The 17,293-nt window shown below is 41.8% G+C and overlaps 2 protein-coding genes across 3 annotated transcripts in view; one reads left to right on the top strand and one right to left on the bottom strand.

Moving 5' to 3' along the window:
- Positions 1-5,296: 5,296 nt before the first annotated feature.
- ENY2 (ENY2 transcription and export complex 2 subunit) lies at positions 5,297-11,686 on the bottom strand. Its single transcript, XM_048286534.1, has 5 exons — positions 11,587-11,686; positions 11,138-11,231; positions 8,806-8,876; positions 6,406-6,480; positions 5,297-5,530 (listed from the first exon to the last, which is right to left on the bottom strand). The coding sequence occupies exons 2-5, from the start codon at positions 11,203-11,205 to the stop codon at positions 5,454-5,456; spliced, it is 291 nt and encodes a 96-aa protein (XP_048142491.1). The 5' UTR covers positions 11,206-11,231; positions 11,587-11,686; the 3' UTR covers positions 5,297-5,453.
- Positions 11,687-11,819: 133 nt separating this feature from the next.
- Positions 11,820-17,293, top strand: part of NUDCD1 (NudC domain containing 1) — a 43,630-nt gene continuing 38,156 nt past the window's right edge. Inside the window, exon 1 of one of the 2 annotated variants that reach the window (XM_048286531.1) lies at positions 11,820-12,046. In XM_048286531.1, the coding sequence (XP_048142488.1) occupies positions 11,929-12,046 (118 nt within the window). In that variant the 5' untranslated portion in view covers positions 11,820-11,928. The remainder of the gene's footprint in view (positions 12,047-17,293) is intronic. The other variant, XM_048286532.1, reaches the window with a different exon arrangement.

Genomic DNA, 17,293 nt, shown 5'->3' with positions numbered 1-17,293 from the left:
AAGCAGTTCTTCCTTAAAGACATGTTGTACTCAGGAAAGCATTGAAAAATGAAGGATCCACCATACTTCTTCGTAGTTTGTTCTAGTGATTAAGCAGTAGTACTTTTAAATTTGAATTTGTCTGACTTCTGTTTTTGTCTACTCTTTAATCCTTTCTCTGTTAAAGTTTGCTTTGTTTTCGTTTTTCTCCCTGAGAAGATTATGACACATCACAGCCATACATCGGCTTTCTTTTCAATAGAATAACACTGGGAGATTTTTCAAGCTTAGCTAGCAGTGCTAGCCCTCAATAATTTCCTTTTCTCTTTCAGTACTCCATTTTTTCCTACTTCCTTTCAAAATTGCAAGTTGAGCATCAGACTCACCATTGCAGCACACAAAGCTAGGATCAGTGTTATGCTCATCTCTGCTCGTATGTATTCAAAGAACCCTTGGAAGCAGATGCTGAGTTTTTCCCTATGATTTCCAGTGTAATTGCTTTCAAGGGAATTGCGTTGCTTTTGCCCTGTGCACTAGATGCAAAACCCCAACGCTATGCTGACTTTGTACACAGACAGTGGATGAGAGCCAGGCAGCAGAAGAGGCCAGGTTGCTCTGCCCTTGTCAGTGTTCACACACAGGCTGCCAGACACAGATTTTATCAGCAGCAACTTTATATCTTACCTCAGGATCCGTGATTGAAAGAATGGATATCTCTTTCCTAGCGACTCCAACAAACAGAAATTAGCAGAGATTTCTTAGAAGGACATTTTTTATGATCTGTTACTAAATCACTTCACTAGTTATAAGGTAAGCATAAAAAACATTTTTAAGAATAATACTATTCAGATGGAAAGCATCATGGTAAATGTGAAATAAACTAAATTGAAATTAGGCCTTTTGTTATTCCAAGCAAAATACCAATTAACCTATTTATTACACTAAGGTGGTGAAATATAAATTATTTATGATGAAAGGAATTTGGTTTTGCTCATTTTGAGCTCCAGTCATTACACACTTGGCTCTGCAGCCACAGCTGTTTCTTTTGGAAAATGAATAGCTGAGAAAAACAATCCAAGTAGAACACAACTCTGATTTCAATTGCAAATATTTAGAAACTTAAATAAAGCCGAATAGACCCAGCAGGTAGAAACACTGGATATTTTTCACTGCTCCAGTGAAAACTCAATCACTAAGTTAAAGCCAAACACTCAAGGGGCTACCATTGTTACAATTAAACATATTCCATAAGATGATGGCATGGATGAGATAGTGCAGAGCTGTCACCTCTAAGGACCCTCCAGAGCGAAATGAGAAGCAGCAAATATTTTGTAATAGCACCGAACAGACTTCAGATGTACTTGTTCTCCGAGTGATAAAGGTCCTTACTGAAACATTATGGCAGTAAACAAGAATGAAGAAGAATGGGGGGAAAAGAAGATAAATAACACCCCACCACCCAAAAATGGAAAAACCTATGATAGCAAAATCATTCTATCTAAGATGTGAGTAAATGTTTGACATCCCAGCAGAAGTTCTTGGTGATGTCACTGGTTTGTAACATTTTTTGACTGGACTATGTCAATATAGAGAAGTATTCATGGGAGAATAATTATTAAACAAATTTCAGCTCATTGTGCATTTCAGACCCCTCAGGGCCTGACTAAGGGATAGGCTAAGCTAACTTTTTTCTGTTGGCCTTTCATTGACAGTAGCAGAACTATTCAATTTGCTGTCACATAGAATTTGGATTAGTGCACATCCGGAGCTATATGAATTCATTCTCATTCTTATCCAACCATTATTTCAATGTCTGTTTACAAACTGATTTTATTTTTTGCAGACTTGCCTACAAAAAGACGGAGCTGAACCAGCTACCGGAATGTATATGCACTGGGCCAGCTAAAAGAAGTATATTCCCACAGTTAAGGTAATTCACATCAATCCTGAATTCTCACTTCATGGCTGTTTAGTTCTGGGTGCTGTCGGCCTTTGTAAGGAATCAGTGCATTTCATGACACTGAAGATGCAGAAATTTTGAAGAAAAATTAGTTAATGCATCTATCTGTCTGTATATGCTAGAGGTATGGAACCTTTAAAAACACAAATCATTGTATTTTTCAGTGTGTGAAAAAAAAACCTCAGCAGGACAATGTTCTGACTAAATCCTAAATGTTACTGTTTTCAATACTCAAACAAGTGAGTAGAAACTGAGACTGTGCAGGGAAGTTAGCAAAACAGGCCAGCCTATGCATCTGAGAATAAACCTGCAGTTAAAACAAAAATATGAGGCCTCTAAGAAACCATCTCTCATTGCTGATATCACCGCAAATCTAACTTCATTCTTAGAAGATCCATTGAGATACCTCTGACCAGGACACTGCAGTGTTATTTGGATCTGCACATGTCCAACATGCTCTTTGCCTGGCTACTGAATGGAGGCCTCACTGGTGTGATTAACAGAACTCGTGGGGAACAAGGGGTGTTGGGCTGCTTACATCAAAGAGCAGCCAGTGGTACCCTGAGACAGGAGCCAGTGGTGTATTTCTGGAATGCAGTCACTCTCCTCTTCCTCCTGGGTCTCTGAACACTCTTGCATTTTAAGCCAGTCTGGGCAGAACTTTACAGCTTATTTTTGGCAGCATGTGAAAGAGCTTGTTGTCAAGCCTTTAAAGTCAGATTGGTCAGCACAATTTTCTGAAAATTTGTAAAGTGTTCAGTCTTTATTCTGTGCCAAGCATGAGCTGCCTGCAGAGGACTACATTGCACTTAGAGCAACTGCACTTCAAATGTCATGTTCCAGGTGGAACTTCAAATGTTTACAGATCGGACAACAAGTCTTCCACAGTTCAGTGTATGAACACCTTAAACCTGGCCCTCTCCTACCACAGTGAAGGAAAGCAGGTGGTAGCTCTGGAGCAAGTTAACTGTGTGCCCATGACATGCTGCAGCCGTTCATTAAGCAAAGAATTTTAAAGTCATGTGCAACATATTGAAGAACATCAGCAAAGACCTCTAAGAAAAAAAGAGTAAAACTATAGATGGTATTTTACAGCCATGACATATATAATATTCTGCTAGATTGTGTGAAGAAACATTCTGTACTCCATCAGTTACTAGCATTGGGTAAATCAAGTCTGGAATTAAGAACTCATAATAATTATACATATATGCAATTCAAATAGAACATACAGCAAATTTACAAATTTGAATTAACTGTGCTGGTTTGGCTGGGATAAAGTTAATATTCTTCATAGTAGCTATTATGGGGCTGTGTTTTTGATTTGTGCTCAAAACAGTGTTAAGATATTTTATTATTGCTGAGTGGTGTTTACACAGCATCAAGGCCTCTTCTTCTTCTCACTCCACCCCACCAGTGAGGGAACTGGGGGTGCACAAGGAGTTGGGAGGAGACCTACCCAGGAACAGTTGACCCTGGTGACATATGGTGACATGCTCAGCTCATAAAGCTGGGGCAAGAAGGAAAGCGGGGAGATATTTGGAGTGGTTGCATTTGTCTTCCATAGTAACTTATGCAGAATGGAGCCCTGCTTTCCTGGAAGCATCTGAATACCTGCCTGCCAGTGGGAAGTGGTGAATGAATTCCTTGTTTTGCTTTGCTTGTGTGCATGGCTTTTGCCTCACCTATTAGACTGTGTTTATTTCAACGCATGAGTTTTCTAACTTTTACTCTTCCGATTCTCTCCCCCATTCCACTGGGTGGGTGTTGGGGGAGAGTGAGCGAGCAGCTGTGGGGGGCTGAGTTGCCAGCTGGGTTTGATCCATGGTACATACTGAATGCAAAAACACATCTTAAAAAACAAGATGGATCTTTAAGTGAAATAAAAGAATTTTCTTCTTTCCGACCTCCACCATTATTTTACAGCACAGAGGCAATGACATACAGCAAATATGCTCAAACTAACATGAAGATAGATTTAAAACAGCACAGGCAAGGCCCTCAGGAGGAGTATCTGCAGCAGATCCACGATCCTGGCTCCAGTTACAGTCTTACCAGGAACTTGGTCTTTGTAGACAAAAGATTTCATGACCAGTTACATCTTGTCCCGTTGATGCTGGTATGGCCCTGTTTATACCAGCTCCTGTCTACTGCCAAACTTCACCTTTAGCTGTTGCCAGACTTCTCTCAGACCTGTTCCCCCGTCTGCCCAGCCCCCGGAGCCCTCTCAGGCCGGCGCTGTCGCTGCCGTTCTGCCCAGCCCCACGCAGGGCTGAGCGCAGCCTGTCCCAGCGAGCAGGCAGCGAGGGGAGCGCTCACTGTGCTCTGCGCCACAGCACCGCAATTCCCTCCTCGAAGACCAAGGGACTGGGCAGCAGCAGAGGGGCTGCAGAGTGGAACGGGAGCCGCCACCACCGTCCCCATGCACGGAGCGTGGGTGCCCCCGGGCGGCTCCTCAGCTGAAAACTCGCAGCAACAGCACAACCCACTGGCACAGGAATGACTTTCTAAGTGAGAGTTTTTACAGTATTCTTCCAATTAGGCGTATGAATATTATGTTGACTCAGTAATTTTTCACAGTAGCCACCGAGTCACAACAGTATCCGACTGCTCGTTCAGTTTCTGCTTATGCTTCACCTCCACTTTACAGCCTATTCAACACCACAAATAGAAGCTGGGAAAAATTAAACATTCTCACTTCAAAGCCCCTTTCCTGATCCTCTCTATTAATGGAATTTATTTTTGCAGCTATTTATAGACCTGGCTGATGTTACAGTTCCAGATACAAGAATTTAAAATGCATCATGTTACGAGACTTAGGGTGGCAAATTATTGAATTATACTTCAATTTCAAAAGGCCCCAAAGATCCACATTAAAAAAAATAACCAGTAATATGGGCAAAGCTAGTAGTAGTTGTTCAGAATTAGAATAGCAACTCAAAGTAAATGTGAAAAGAATTGCTGAGGAAAGATACAACTCCCTTTTTCTTGAAGAATTGAACCTCTTATGAATTGCTGAGTAAATACTTCCAACCCACATCAGAGACTTCAAACAACTCATTTGCTAGAAAAGAAGTACCAAAGGAATGTCACCAACAGTTTCATGTAGTCTTAACTTTCTCCTGCTTACTCTGGGAAAATCAGAAAGGATATGCTCAGCAGTACATCATATCCCATTTTCCACATTTTTTTAAATTGTTTTCTGCATTTCTGGTCAACACACTTGTTAATTGTGCTTCTTTTCTGAAAACCTTTGCAAGGTTTCACAGTTGTATAAAGTTACGGATTATTAAAAACTGGAACAGGTGACACCACATTACAGTCCACTGAGAGATAGAAGCACCTTAGAACCATGAGTCCACAAAATTTTTTATTAAAATAACACCAAGTTTAAGAAATCAATGCAGTGCAAAGAAAAAGTAATGATTTTCCATCCTTAAGTATGTAAACTGCATTCCAATCCTGACATGACTGATGTAATGCAGAAACACTGTACCCCAGATGAATGTCAAAGTTAAAGACTGGCATGCTGAGCAAGGAAGGTTCTTATTCTTTGCAAGAGTTCTTTCTTTACACTGTCTGGTACCAAAGCTGAAACACAAATAAGAAAGTAAGAAGTAAAAAAAGACAAAACAAGAAGTATGCTAATACCATACTTTTACAACAGCTACTTCTATTCTTTCATTGTTGCAATTCCGTTAATACCTAAAGTAACTGAAAATACTTAATTTTCCTATAGCACATCTATACTTTTCCCATTTAAAATAGACTAAAATTGGGATCTATTGAGAACAATGTTGTTATTGGTAGGTTTTTTTGCCTATTCATCCAGAAAATTGGAAAGTTTGAGGAAAAGGATTATTCAACAGGAAACAGGATATAATCACCAGAAGAAGTGTGATTATCCTACCTTTTTTCTTCGCAAATTTAAGACAAAAAAAAAATCCCAACCCTGGCCTCTAAGTAAGGGTCTCCAGCAAGCTATTTTGAAGGCCTATTTTTATTTAGAACTTAATGAAGTTACTACCACTAACATCAAAGCCTGCTAGAGAGCCCAAGAGGAACAATATAAAGAGGACTGCAGTTTCCTTAAGTGATTCAATTTTTTTTGTATCTGTATGCTATGTCCTTTACTCTTCCCATTCCCATTACACTGTTAGTTCTGATTTTCCATCTTAAAAGATTTTGAATTTTAAAACATCTGTGTTGCACACACAACTTGGGACCATTAAGTCAATTATAAAAATGAATATAGACATGACTAAATAATGTAATCTGCAAAAATACTCTGAAGGCTGCTACGCAATACAAATTTGCATGTTTTATTTGTAGTTTATATCAAGCTATTAACATGTTTCCTTGAATCCAACACAGGCAAGTTCATGATGCTGCTTTCAAAATATTAATGAAATAGAGGTAGGTATGTTTATAGATGTAGTATTACATCCACATTTGTATTTTCTTACCTCTGCCTTTGGGAGTGATTTCTGCCACCAAATCATCAACAGTAACATGTTCTAATCCTTTTTCTTTAATGACATCTGGGGAAGACCAAGACCGATATTTTAAGTCTTTTAATCCATTCATAAGATGACGAAACCTGTGCTGGTGATTAAGAGACAAAACCTGCCTACATAGTCATGGGAGAACATGAAGAGCATGGGACCTAAATATAGGTTATTAGCTCAGTACCTACTGCATTGTACAGTGGATTTTAGTCTCTCACTCATGCCATAGGTTTAAGGATGGGAACTTGTCACTGCTGATGCATCTTGATCAGCTTATATTTTAAAAACAAACATGAAAATGTTTTATGTCATCTGAGCATTACCAGATGTGCCTATTACTGGAGTGTTGGAGCAGTTCACAGTTGGCTCACTTCTCTCTTAAAACACATTATTTATACAGTCCTAAGAAAGGTGCAACTGGGAAAAAACTTTGGAACATACAACAAGGAAGAGCACAGTAAATCCTTACTCTTCTTCCAATTGGTTTAAACAAGATTTCTGTACATATTTCAGCCAAGTCAAAAAGTATGTCAGAAAGAAAGGAATACACATTAAAAAAAATAACCAGTAATATAGCAAAATAAAGGTTATTTTTAATACACATCAGTATTTAAACAATTGTTCACTTATTGTGCCTTGCACACTACTGAAAAGTGCAAAGTCAAAGCTGAGAAGTAATCTCAATACAGTAGAGCATGAACTTAAAATATTGTTTAAACATAAATGTTTTTAACTGTATGTCAGTACCTAGGATTGATTGTCCCCAAGACACTAAATATGTTTTCTGAACTGACATCACATGAACTATTTGTAGAAACAAACAAACAAAAAAAAACCCCAAACGCCCACCCCTACTCCCTAGATCACAGAATGCATCAGGTTGGAAGGGAGCACAGTGGCTCATCTGGTCCAACTTCCCTGCTCAAGCAGGGTCATCCCAGAGCACATGGCACAGGATTGCATCCAGATAGTTCTTGACTATCTCCAGTGAAGGAGACTCCACAACCTCTGGGCAATCTGTTCTAGTTCATGGTCACTGCACAGTAAAGAAGTTCTTCCTCATGTTCAAGAGAAACTTCCTGAGTTTCTGCCCGTTGCCTCTTGTCCTATTGCTTGGCACCACCAAGAAGAGCCTGGATCCATCCTCTGACACACTCCCTTCAGATACTGATAGATATTGACGAGGCCCCCCTCAGTCATCTCTTCTCAAGGCTGAACAGGCCCAGCTCCCTCTGTCTTTCCTCGTTAAGAGGAGATGCTCCAATCCCTTATGCATCTTTGTCACCCTCTGCTGGACCTGTTCTAGGAGCTGCATGTCTCTCTGTCCTTCCTTTTGGAGGTTATTATGCTCTTAACACAGACAAATAAACTTATTTTTCAGAGTATTTTTCAGTCTCAGCAACTGCAGTTACAGTCCAAAGTACTAATGTAAACCAAATAATTTTCCGTAACTTTACTATAGCAGAGTATGAAGTGTGTGGTTAAGAAGGCAGATAAACACCCCTCTTGTTTTCTGTAGTACTGAAATGGGTGATCTCTGGCAGTGCCATTAGGTGGACAATGGCAAACATTAATCTTTTCAGGCTTCTTTGCAAATCAAGCTATGAAAACAATTTAACACACTCAGCCCTACACTTGTAGTGGAATACACACTTGTAGTGTAGTTCCCTACACACTTGTAGTGGAATATTGAATTTCCAGGCACAAGAGACAAAAGCAGAATTTAAGCAAAAGCTCAAGGGATTTGTTACTTGCTTTAAGGAAATTTCATCATGCAGCAATATTTCTGGATGCTTAAGTACTATTCATAACAGTTTCATACAATTTATAAGTCATTTAATTCCAGCAATGCCAAACACTTAACGCTAAAGATTTGGGTATTCAGATGTTCATCTGCTTGTTTTCTCTCCTCTAAGGAGATGACCTTAATTTCAAGAACTGTATTCAGAAAGAGTACAAAGGCACTTCTTTCTCTCCCATATGCAGATAACAAAGTTCTCCAAGTTTAAAGGTTTTAAGTTGCACACCACTGTATTTGTTCAATTCTCCTTTGTCTTTTTTCTTCTCCTGTAGCAACAGTCATCACTCTCAAAACAAAAAGCTGTTATCATCATAAATATTTAGGGAATCAATTCCTATACTTGTCTGAGAAGCTTAATAAGGTTCAGATCAGAGTTCTTTAAAGATTTTTTTTGCCAAGACAGCAAGATGCTTCCTTGCACGCAAACCCAGTTGCCAGGGATACTTTCCTCTTGCCTGCGTCTTGTTTAAACTGGCAGTAAAGCCTTCATCTGGGACTTTTATTTGGCCAGAGTCTCAGCTGACTACAAAGGATATTAATTAATTGACCACTGTTACCTTTGCAATGTGCCTTCAACTGATCCTTCCAGCCACATTCAATTAACTTGGCTCTCAGCAACTCTTTAAGGCTGTTAAGACAATATACAACTTGTTAGAACAGCAAACATTCCTGACAGCTTAAATATGCTCCAGTGTGAAAGTTAAACCTATAATTACTACCCAAGAGCTCCCAGACCAGCAGCAGAAATGGCTGAACATCAGGTGAATCCAAACCCAAATGAGTTCCAATTTTAGTTCACCATATTGGACTATGAGGATTTGGTGCCTCAGGAGCTAACCCACAGAATTGCTCAGGCAGTGTTGATGCTGCAGCCACTGAAAAAAGGTAGAAGCCCTTGAATTACTCAACCTGACTGAGTCTATTCTGGTAGCAGATGTATGCAAACTTTCTAAGTTGGAGTATTTCACCTGATACCAGGTCTTCAAAATAAGTAAAACCTTCCCGCTCACCTTTCAGAAACATGAATTTTGCACTACTCAACTGCAGGTTTATCTTCCCAGTTACACATTACCTTGTTTTGGGTGAAAATGAAGGGATCCTATATCTTATCTTCCTAAGCATGGTTAGCTATGTAAGCTTAAGCAACAAGGATTCAGGCATTAATGGAGAAGACAAAATCTGCCATAATGAAGCATCTACTCCATATATCAAAATAGAATATTGAAAGTTAGCTAAAAAAATGAAAATTAGTACTAAAAAACAGAAGAAGGGAAAATGAAAGTAAAAATATGATAAATAACTTTAATATTTTTACTGTTTTCTCCTGCCTATACTGTACTATCCTAAATAACTCTAGCAAAACCCTGTTTTTATGAATGAAATGACTGCAGCAAGAGGCTGAACTGTGCAGGTCTAATCCCTTTTACTCAGTGAATTGTGTAGAGGGCAGATGAACTGATGACAAAAAGCAGAGTAAGAATACAGGTGACATTGGCTGCTTCTAGATATTTCTCAATTCAAGAAATCCAAGTGCTCTGCCTCTGATCATAGTACAGCTCTGATAAAGCTTGTTTGTAAGAGAGCTTTTGACATCCTGATAAAACCCTTCCAACTCTTAAATTAGGATAAAATAGATCTCAATACCATTTCAAGAAATTGCTTGCTTTGCTGAAGCTCTGTGCAATCTCCAAGGGGATGGTCACAGCCAGGAAAGATGTAGAGCAGAGATACCACATCAGGCTACAAAAGGTTACACCAGGTACAAGGCTATGACCCAGGAAAAAAAATTGCCATACAGGCCTTTAAAAATGAAGCTTCTGGTGCATGGTGTTACAAGCACAGTGAAACAATGATGAGGGAAATGGCACAAGCACTCTAGTGATATGTGAATACAATGTCAATAAAACAGACTAAAGAGACACCAAAACACCAAAAATATTGTGCAATTTACTTGTTTGTCTGTATTGGGATCTCTACAATGACTTGTACAAGTGCTGTTTTATGTATTCTACTGTGTGTTGCTTTACCTAACAAGCGAAGAGCTAGAAACACAAGAAAAACTTAAAAGCAGAAAGGAAAGTTTTGTTTCATTCTCCTTATCAGGAAATAACAAGACTTAACTGCAACAAACTGCATGGAATGATGATTCTTACATGAACCTAGGGCATTTCAACACAAAATACCTGAATAAGAGAAAGTTTTAGAGTTCATAAGCCAGTCACTCCCCACCATCTCTTTATAGTTGTAAAACTAAAACAAAACTGTTCAAAAGGCATTTTTAAAAATAGTTTTGTATAACACTCAAGACTTTCATGTGCAAGCATTTAAAGAATTTAGAGTTGAGTTTACTTTACTTCTAGTGATGCCTTTTCTTGGTCTTAAAATCAAGAGTCAAACACGGTTAGAAGGGGAAAAGAGATTTTACCTTGGTATTTATTTTAAGGATCTTTAGGTGCACATGCCTAGGTCATATGCATCGAAATACACCCTGCCAAAATGCTTACCCCAAAAGATCTGGTATAACATTATAGGTTTTACTAATTAGCACATCTATCAAAGATTCCCCAGTGAGAGGCTCAAGTGAGCCCCCCTCCCCAAGGAGCCTTCTCCTGGATGGTTCTATCTTGGTTTACAGAATATGTTCTGGAGAGGACCTTGGGGTCTGGGGCACACTAACACCTACCTACAAAGCTTCTAAAATGTTTAGCCTCTTAGCTTGACAAACAAGTCCAAGAATGTAGGCAAAAAGCACTAAGAATACAGAAGTTGTAAAAAGGTATAACAGGGGTATAAAAGAAAAGGCAAAAAATCTTCATGGCATCACTAGGTGTAGTGCAGTTTTGATGTATTTAAAGCCTCTCACCGGGATGGAGTAGGAAGTCAACTTACCGTTCTCGCTCTCCTGTTTCTATTAGCTTTTGGTTAATGGTTGCTCTCATCTGGGCATCTTTATTCATGTTGGAAATCTAGGTTTTCCACAAACCTACCCAGAGCAGAAGAGAGTTTCGACAAGTGCTGGTATCATTCGCACAACAAAAAAAAGTCACCAAAACAGAATGACATGCAGTGTTCTGTTCGCTGACACATGCCCGTGGTTAATGACCGGAGCACCAGTGTGTGACCGGTTCAGGGGACGAGCTCGGTACAGCACCCGCCCGGCTGCTCGAGTGCCGGGGCACCGGCAGTTCGCCGGGCCGCCTGCGCGGGCGCGGCCCACCCTCGCCGGGCGCGGCCTCTCCGCAGCCCGGCCCTCCCGCCCGGCGCCTCCGGCGCTCGGCCCGCCCAGCGGCGCCCCTGGAGCGAGGGAGCGGCGCGGGGAAAGGAAGGGAAAGTCCGACCTGGTTCGCTCCCGGCTCGCTCCCGGCTCACCGCCCGCCGCAGCGCCGCCGGTCCGTGCAGCAGGAGGCGGAGCCGCCGGCAAGACGCGCCACGCGCCGCCCGCCCCACCGCTCCTGCGCGCGGGCTCCGCCGGGAAACGTAGTCCGGGCTCGGCGACTACAGCTCCCGGCGCGCCCCGGTCCCACGGCTGCCTCCGGGCCCGGACTACAACTCCCAGCACGTACTCCGGCGGCCGGGCGCCCGCGCACCCTCTTCCCTTGGTGCTCCGCGGCCGCTGCCGCGCGTTCCCCGAGGGCCCGTGGAGTTGCCGGCGGTTCCCGAAGTTTTCCCGGAGCTGTGGGATGGCGGGCGCCGCCCACTGCTCCCTGCAGGCCAAGCGCCTGCTCCTGGACCCCAAGTTCGAGGGATACAAGCTGTCTCTGGAGCCGCTGGCCTGCTACCAGCTGGGGCTGGACGCGGGTGAGGAGCGGGCGCGGCGCGGGGCTGATCCCGCCGGGCATCCCTTGGGCAGCGCGGGGGGGACGCATCCCCCAGCGTTTCCCTTCGTCCCTTCGCGGTGCTCCGCGGCCGGGCAGCGGCCCTCAGTGCAGGGTGCCCCGAGCTGGGGACAGCCCGGCCCGCAGCAGCGGAACTCCCGCGCCTCTCGAGCGGCGGGCGTTTCAGAGACCGAGCGCTTCGTCTTGGCTTTTCTCATTATGATTGCTGCAGTTGGCCAGGGACGTCCGTCGTCCTCCCCCCCAGGTGGCTTCATGGTGGACAGAGGTCTCCGACTTGTCAGACCTCTGCCTTGTAGCTGTCTGCCCCTGGTGCGCTTAGTTCCCAAATGAGTAAGGAAACCTGTGTCCTAAATCTGTGTCCTAAATCGCCTGCTTGTGCAGGCGAGGTGAGGCCAGGTTACCAGCTGAGGTAGTCCAAAGCGGAGTGTGAAGGGAGCACATGCGATTTAGAGAAATACATAGTAAATCAACATCTTATACAAACTTCAGCAAATCAGCTGTTTTTCTTTCTTACTCTGCCCGCAGTTCAGAGGTGGATCTTCAGGCCATGCATTCCATGCCCTGCTTTCTCTGCCAAGCATCATTAGTGTTTGAGATGCTGCTCCATTAACAGGCTAATTAATGTACATGAGGAGTACATTAGCACAAAGTCCTGTTGGATATGTGCCTACAGTCTTAGCCATGCCCTGAAATCTCTCAGTACCCTACGTTTACCGATTTGTGAAATTCAGGTCTTTTTGTAAGGTGGATGAATTAGTTTGGGGTTTTTTTGTAAAGCTGAGACAGTAAATACAGTTTGTAATTACACAATTTGTGTAATCTCTGTCTCGGTATATTTACTGAACGATATACCTGTCTACAAAGTTACCCATTATATGTTACTTTAGTTTTGTGTACAATACATTGTATTTGTAGTGGATCAGAAAGGTATGTTTGCCATGCTGAATTGTCAGCAGTAAGAAGGAAGTTTTTCGATAAATTTTGTATTGAAGGTCAAATGAATTAGACTGTCAGTGTATCTATGGCAGGACTGGAAAATTTAACAAGAATAACATTTTTACTGTAAGACTGCTTTAGGTGTCACCTTTCAAAAGACAGTCCAAGTGCAGGTGAGTGGGTGCGTGTTACGAGAGTGCTGCAGTTGTGTCAGAGATGTACAGAGATGTGTAGCATAGGTGCAGTGCCTTAATTACTGCCTTATTTCCTGTTCTGCCTATGGTCAAGCTACCTCTGTGGTTCCTGGATAGTCAGTTGTGCACCTGTTCTAAGTAGGTGAGGAGTACAGATTTTCATTAGAGTACATGAACAGTGGAGTTGCTAATGGAGAGATGGATCTTCTCAGTTCTTGTCCATTCACATATTTTACATAACAATTACAGGAACTCGTGTTGTCTTGGTTTGAAAGACAGGTGTCTGCTAAGGAAGGCAGAAGCCTCCCTTGCAATGGCAGATGCAACCCCCCTTCCCTCCGAGTTATTATAATTTTGAAATCAAGGGGGCTTTTAGGCAAAGATGTGGGAAATAGGAATAACAGTTCTTTACTATTATATATATACCAGTCAAACAAACAGCAATAACTGTGGCAGTAACAGCGAACAATCACAAACCCAGTCCCAGCCTTCTCGGCTGTCGGGCCCTTTCCCCTCGGGTGCAGTTCCGCTCGCAGCCGGCAGGGGCGCTGGCGGCTCCCGGTGAGCAGGGCAGGTGCGATGGTTCCCCCGCGGCTGCAGGGGGCGCTCCGGAGCGAGCGCGGGAAACCCGCGGCTCTGGTGCCCTGGGATCCCGGGAAGGGATGGAACAAAGGCTTCACAAACCCCTGGGCAGCCGATCCCGGTGTCCGGCCGGACCCTCGGGAACAGCAGGCTGGAAGGGCAGGCTGGAGCGGCAGGGACGAGCACAAATCCCAGATGGCAGAGGAGATGTATCCAAACGGGGAACCCCCCCCGGAGGTCTGGGCAGGCAGGGTTAGCACGGCTACAACGCAGCGAAGGCTCGAAGCAGCAGCGGGGCAGGGCGGCCACGGCCGGGCTCCCGGCGGGGAAGGCAGGCTTGGGATCCTGGTGTTTTCTCCAGCAGAAAGAAAAGCGGCAGTAGGAAAAACAGCTTCCTCTCTCTCTGAACTCGGAGACCCAACTGCCCACACCCCCAGGTGAAACAAAAAGAGCAGCCAGGTCCTTTGTTTTCCTTATGGACTCAGCCATTTGTTCCCCTAGCAACATGTATAGGGGAAAATTCCTTTAACAGAAAAAAAAATAGGACTAAACTAAAACCCCAACACGTGTGATACAGGATTGGTATGTGTGACTGTGTTCTTTTCTTTCCCCACTTCTCACAGCGCAAAGACCCTGACTCATTTCAGTCTAACCACTCAACTGTCCTACAGAGTCGCTACTACTAACTCACTTGTTCTGTTCTGTGTGCGCATACAAATACTGGTCCTCTGGAGAGTGGAAAGCTTTTATTGTTGTTACTGTGTTTTGGAATTAATAACAGGAAACATATCAGGCCTTAGATCTGTCTTCCAGACATTTTATTTTCAGGCTGCTCTTAGGCTGTACAGCTGCCTCTTTCGCGTTGCTGGTTTTCTTTTGCTTCCTTCCAGGCAGTTTCCTCACAGTGCAGAGGTGTTCTGTACCTGACTTTTTGTATTTCTCAGTGTCAGTACTCTACATGTGTGTTAGATTTAGGGTATCCTTCCAAAACTTGATTTCTGTTTTGTACAGGAATAATGAGGTGAGTCGTAGAGACTGTGGATGGGTGTGAAGGCTGGGGCTTTTTCAAATTACTGCATGGGAGAAGAAACCAATATTTTGTGGGAAGGCCAAGAACTTCTGCTTTTCAGCACACTTGTGTGCACATTCAAAGCCTCTGGAACATAATGAAGAGCTTGGTAGTTTTTTGATTATTAAAATAATATTTGTCACTGTGTGAAGAATTTGATTTGATTTCGTCAAAGTGGGACTGAGTGCAATAGCTGAAAAAATGTCAAATGTTTAGGAACACTGTCAGCATAATTATTTCTGATTTTTTTCACAATTGCTTGCAAAAATATCATAGTAGAATCTGGAAGATTAATGTAAAAAGGCTGTTGAATTTGTTGAAAATGAGTGTTGAAAATGAGTGTTTGTTTCAAATGACCTGAGATTTATAGTTCTGCCTGTTTGGCATCCCAAATTTGGTGGCAGTTAAGATAAATATGTGAGTTTTAGAGTACTTGGAATACATGACAATAAAAATAAATAGGTGCTTATTCCTAAGTAGAACTGAGTTTTAGCTCAGCTGTAGTTGAAGTATTTATGCAGTGTTATTACAAACTTGCATAGTGAACTTTAGAGTATCAGTCTTGTCTCAATATTTTTATCTCTGTTTTTATATTTATCTATTTTTATGGATTTCACTGCTAACTATAAAATAAAATGACCAGAAAAATTGCCCTGTGGAATTGATGCAGTCTTCTGCCACTGGAGCAGGCGGATAGCAGCACATGGTGTTGTGTGACAATGTGTGGTGGTTGTCATGCTCCTGAGGACTACAGCGAGCTTCATTTTCTGACCATCGTGTAAAACTTAGTGTTCAGTTCTAATATGCTTCAACTGCTTGACTGTGGTTGCCAGGAATTTGCTGTGGTCAGATGTGCAACTGACAAAGAAATAATTTTTCAAAAAATATTTATTAGATCTGTGATAGAAGGTGATTTCCTTGTAAATTGCTTAAAATGTATGGTCACAGTGAAGAAGAATGGGGGAAATATGATACCTTCCCTTTTCTTTTAAATACTATGATTTGCATGTTCTTCTTTTATTTCTTTCTTATTCCAACGCATTCTGTCCTAGTTAATGCTAAACTCTCACAGTCATTTGTTTTCTCATCTCTCATCCTGGTAATATATTTCAACTAGTAATGAGTCCTACATTATTATGCCTTTAGTTCCTAGCTCTTCATCATAAATTTTGCCCTTCTCCTTACTTTTTTTAGTTTCTTTCCATAACTTATTTTCAAATGTTTCCCTTGCACTGAATTTTGCCTTTTTTTTTTTTTTTTTTTTTGATCACTGAACCTTTAGGAGGGACAAAAGAGCATTTTGTTTATGGTTGTCTTTTCTGCCCATATCTGATCTCAGGAGAGTCCAAAACAGAGATTGTGGGGCAAATCCTTGTCTCCAACAATGAACATGTCCAAGTTGCACAACATTTTTAAAGGATTGAGACCTTTGCTGTTTACTGGTCAGATGTCTCTTAATTCCTTTTTCTTTCCAGAGGCTTAGAATTTATTCAGATACAGATGTCCCTGATCCCTTTCCTCTCTACCTTGTCTATATGGCAGGACCACTGTATCTATGATGTAGTAGTGGATGTTTTCAATATAGCTACAGCTGGAAGGCAGACTAGACATTTGCTCAGACATGAGCTGCTGTTGCAAGCCAGGGCAATATGCAGAGAATGCATTCCTTTGATCATGAGCATTTATGAGTTTTATCACTTTATTTGAAAAATGGTGGTAATGCATCCTGTTTAGAAGGTCTGTACTTCAGTGAAAAGTTGCCCATTAGTAGTGGTACATGGAAAAAAAACATGTTTGTGACTCTTTATGGAGCAAAAGGCACTAGTGTTTCAAACTTTTACAGAGATTTTCATTTACATTTTCCATTTGCATTTGAAAAATTAAATATAAAAATAAATTTAAAGTAATGTATGGGAAATAGTAAGAAATTGTGAGCTTTTAGAGACATTTGCAGCTGTAGTTCATAAAAGTTTAGGTCTCAGGCACATGTTAACAACAACAAGATGATGCTGCCTTTAAAAATAAGAACATATTTTTTATAATTAGAAGAAAAAGCATTAATGCAGGGTTAGAAGGATCTTTGAATGCTGATACTAGAAAATAAATTACCTCTTCCACTAGTAGATCAGTGTATCTGAAATACAAAATTGCTTCCACTGGGTGGCACTGCAAAACAAGGCATGACATACAAGCATATAGTATTTGATGCCACAAAATATGCTGGTGTAATTACTTTGCATATTTTGCAGTTTTTTAAAGTTGCTTTGGAGTATTCAGGAAAACATCTAAAAATGGAGGGGCTTTTGGGGGGTTGTTCCTCACCCTTTTTTTCTCTTTCTTTTTTTTTTCACCCCAGTTCTGCTTCGTAGTGTTTGATGGCAGATGTAAGACTTCTCTATTCATTTAAAGTATAAGTTCCTTGATAGTG

The sequence above is a fragment of the Corvus hawaiiensis genome, chromosome 26, assembly GCF_020740725.1.
Source record: "Corvus hawaiiensis isolate bCorHaw1 chromosome 26, bCorHaw1.pri.cur, whole genome shotgun sequence".
In the NCBI taxonomy this organism is placed as follows: Eukaryota; Metazoa; Chordata; class Aves; order Passeriformes; family Corvidae; genus Corvus; species Corvus hawaiiensis.
Note: the sequence above shows the minus strand (reverse complement) of the source record. Positions and strands in the feature narration are given on the sequence as shown.

Excerpts from the sequence above, each read along its gene's own strand:
- ENY2 (XM_048286534.1), bottom strand. The coding sequence starts at position 11,205 with ATGAATAAAGATGCCCAGATGAGAGCAACCATTAACCAAAAGCTAATA. Across the intron at positions 8,877-11,137 it reads GAAACAGGAGAGCGAGAACG|CCTTAAAGAGTTGCTGAGAG; the intron begins GTAAGTTGACTT and ends TTGTCTTAACAG. Across the intron at positions 5,531-6,405 it reads AATCACTCCCAAAGGCAGAG|CTTTGGTACCAGACAGTGTA; the intron begins GTAAGAAAATAC and ends TTTGTGTTTCAG.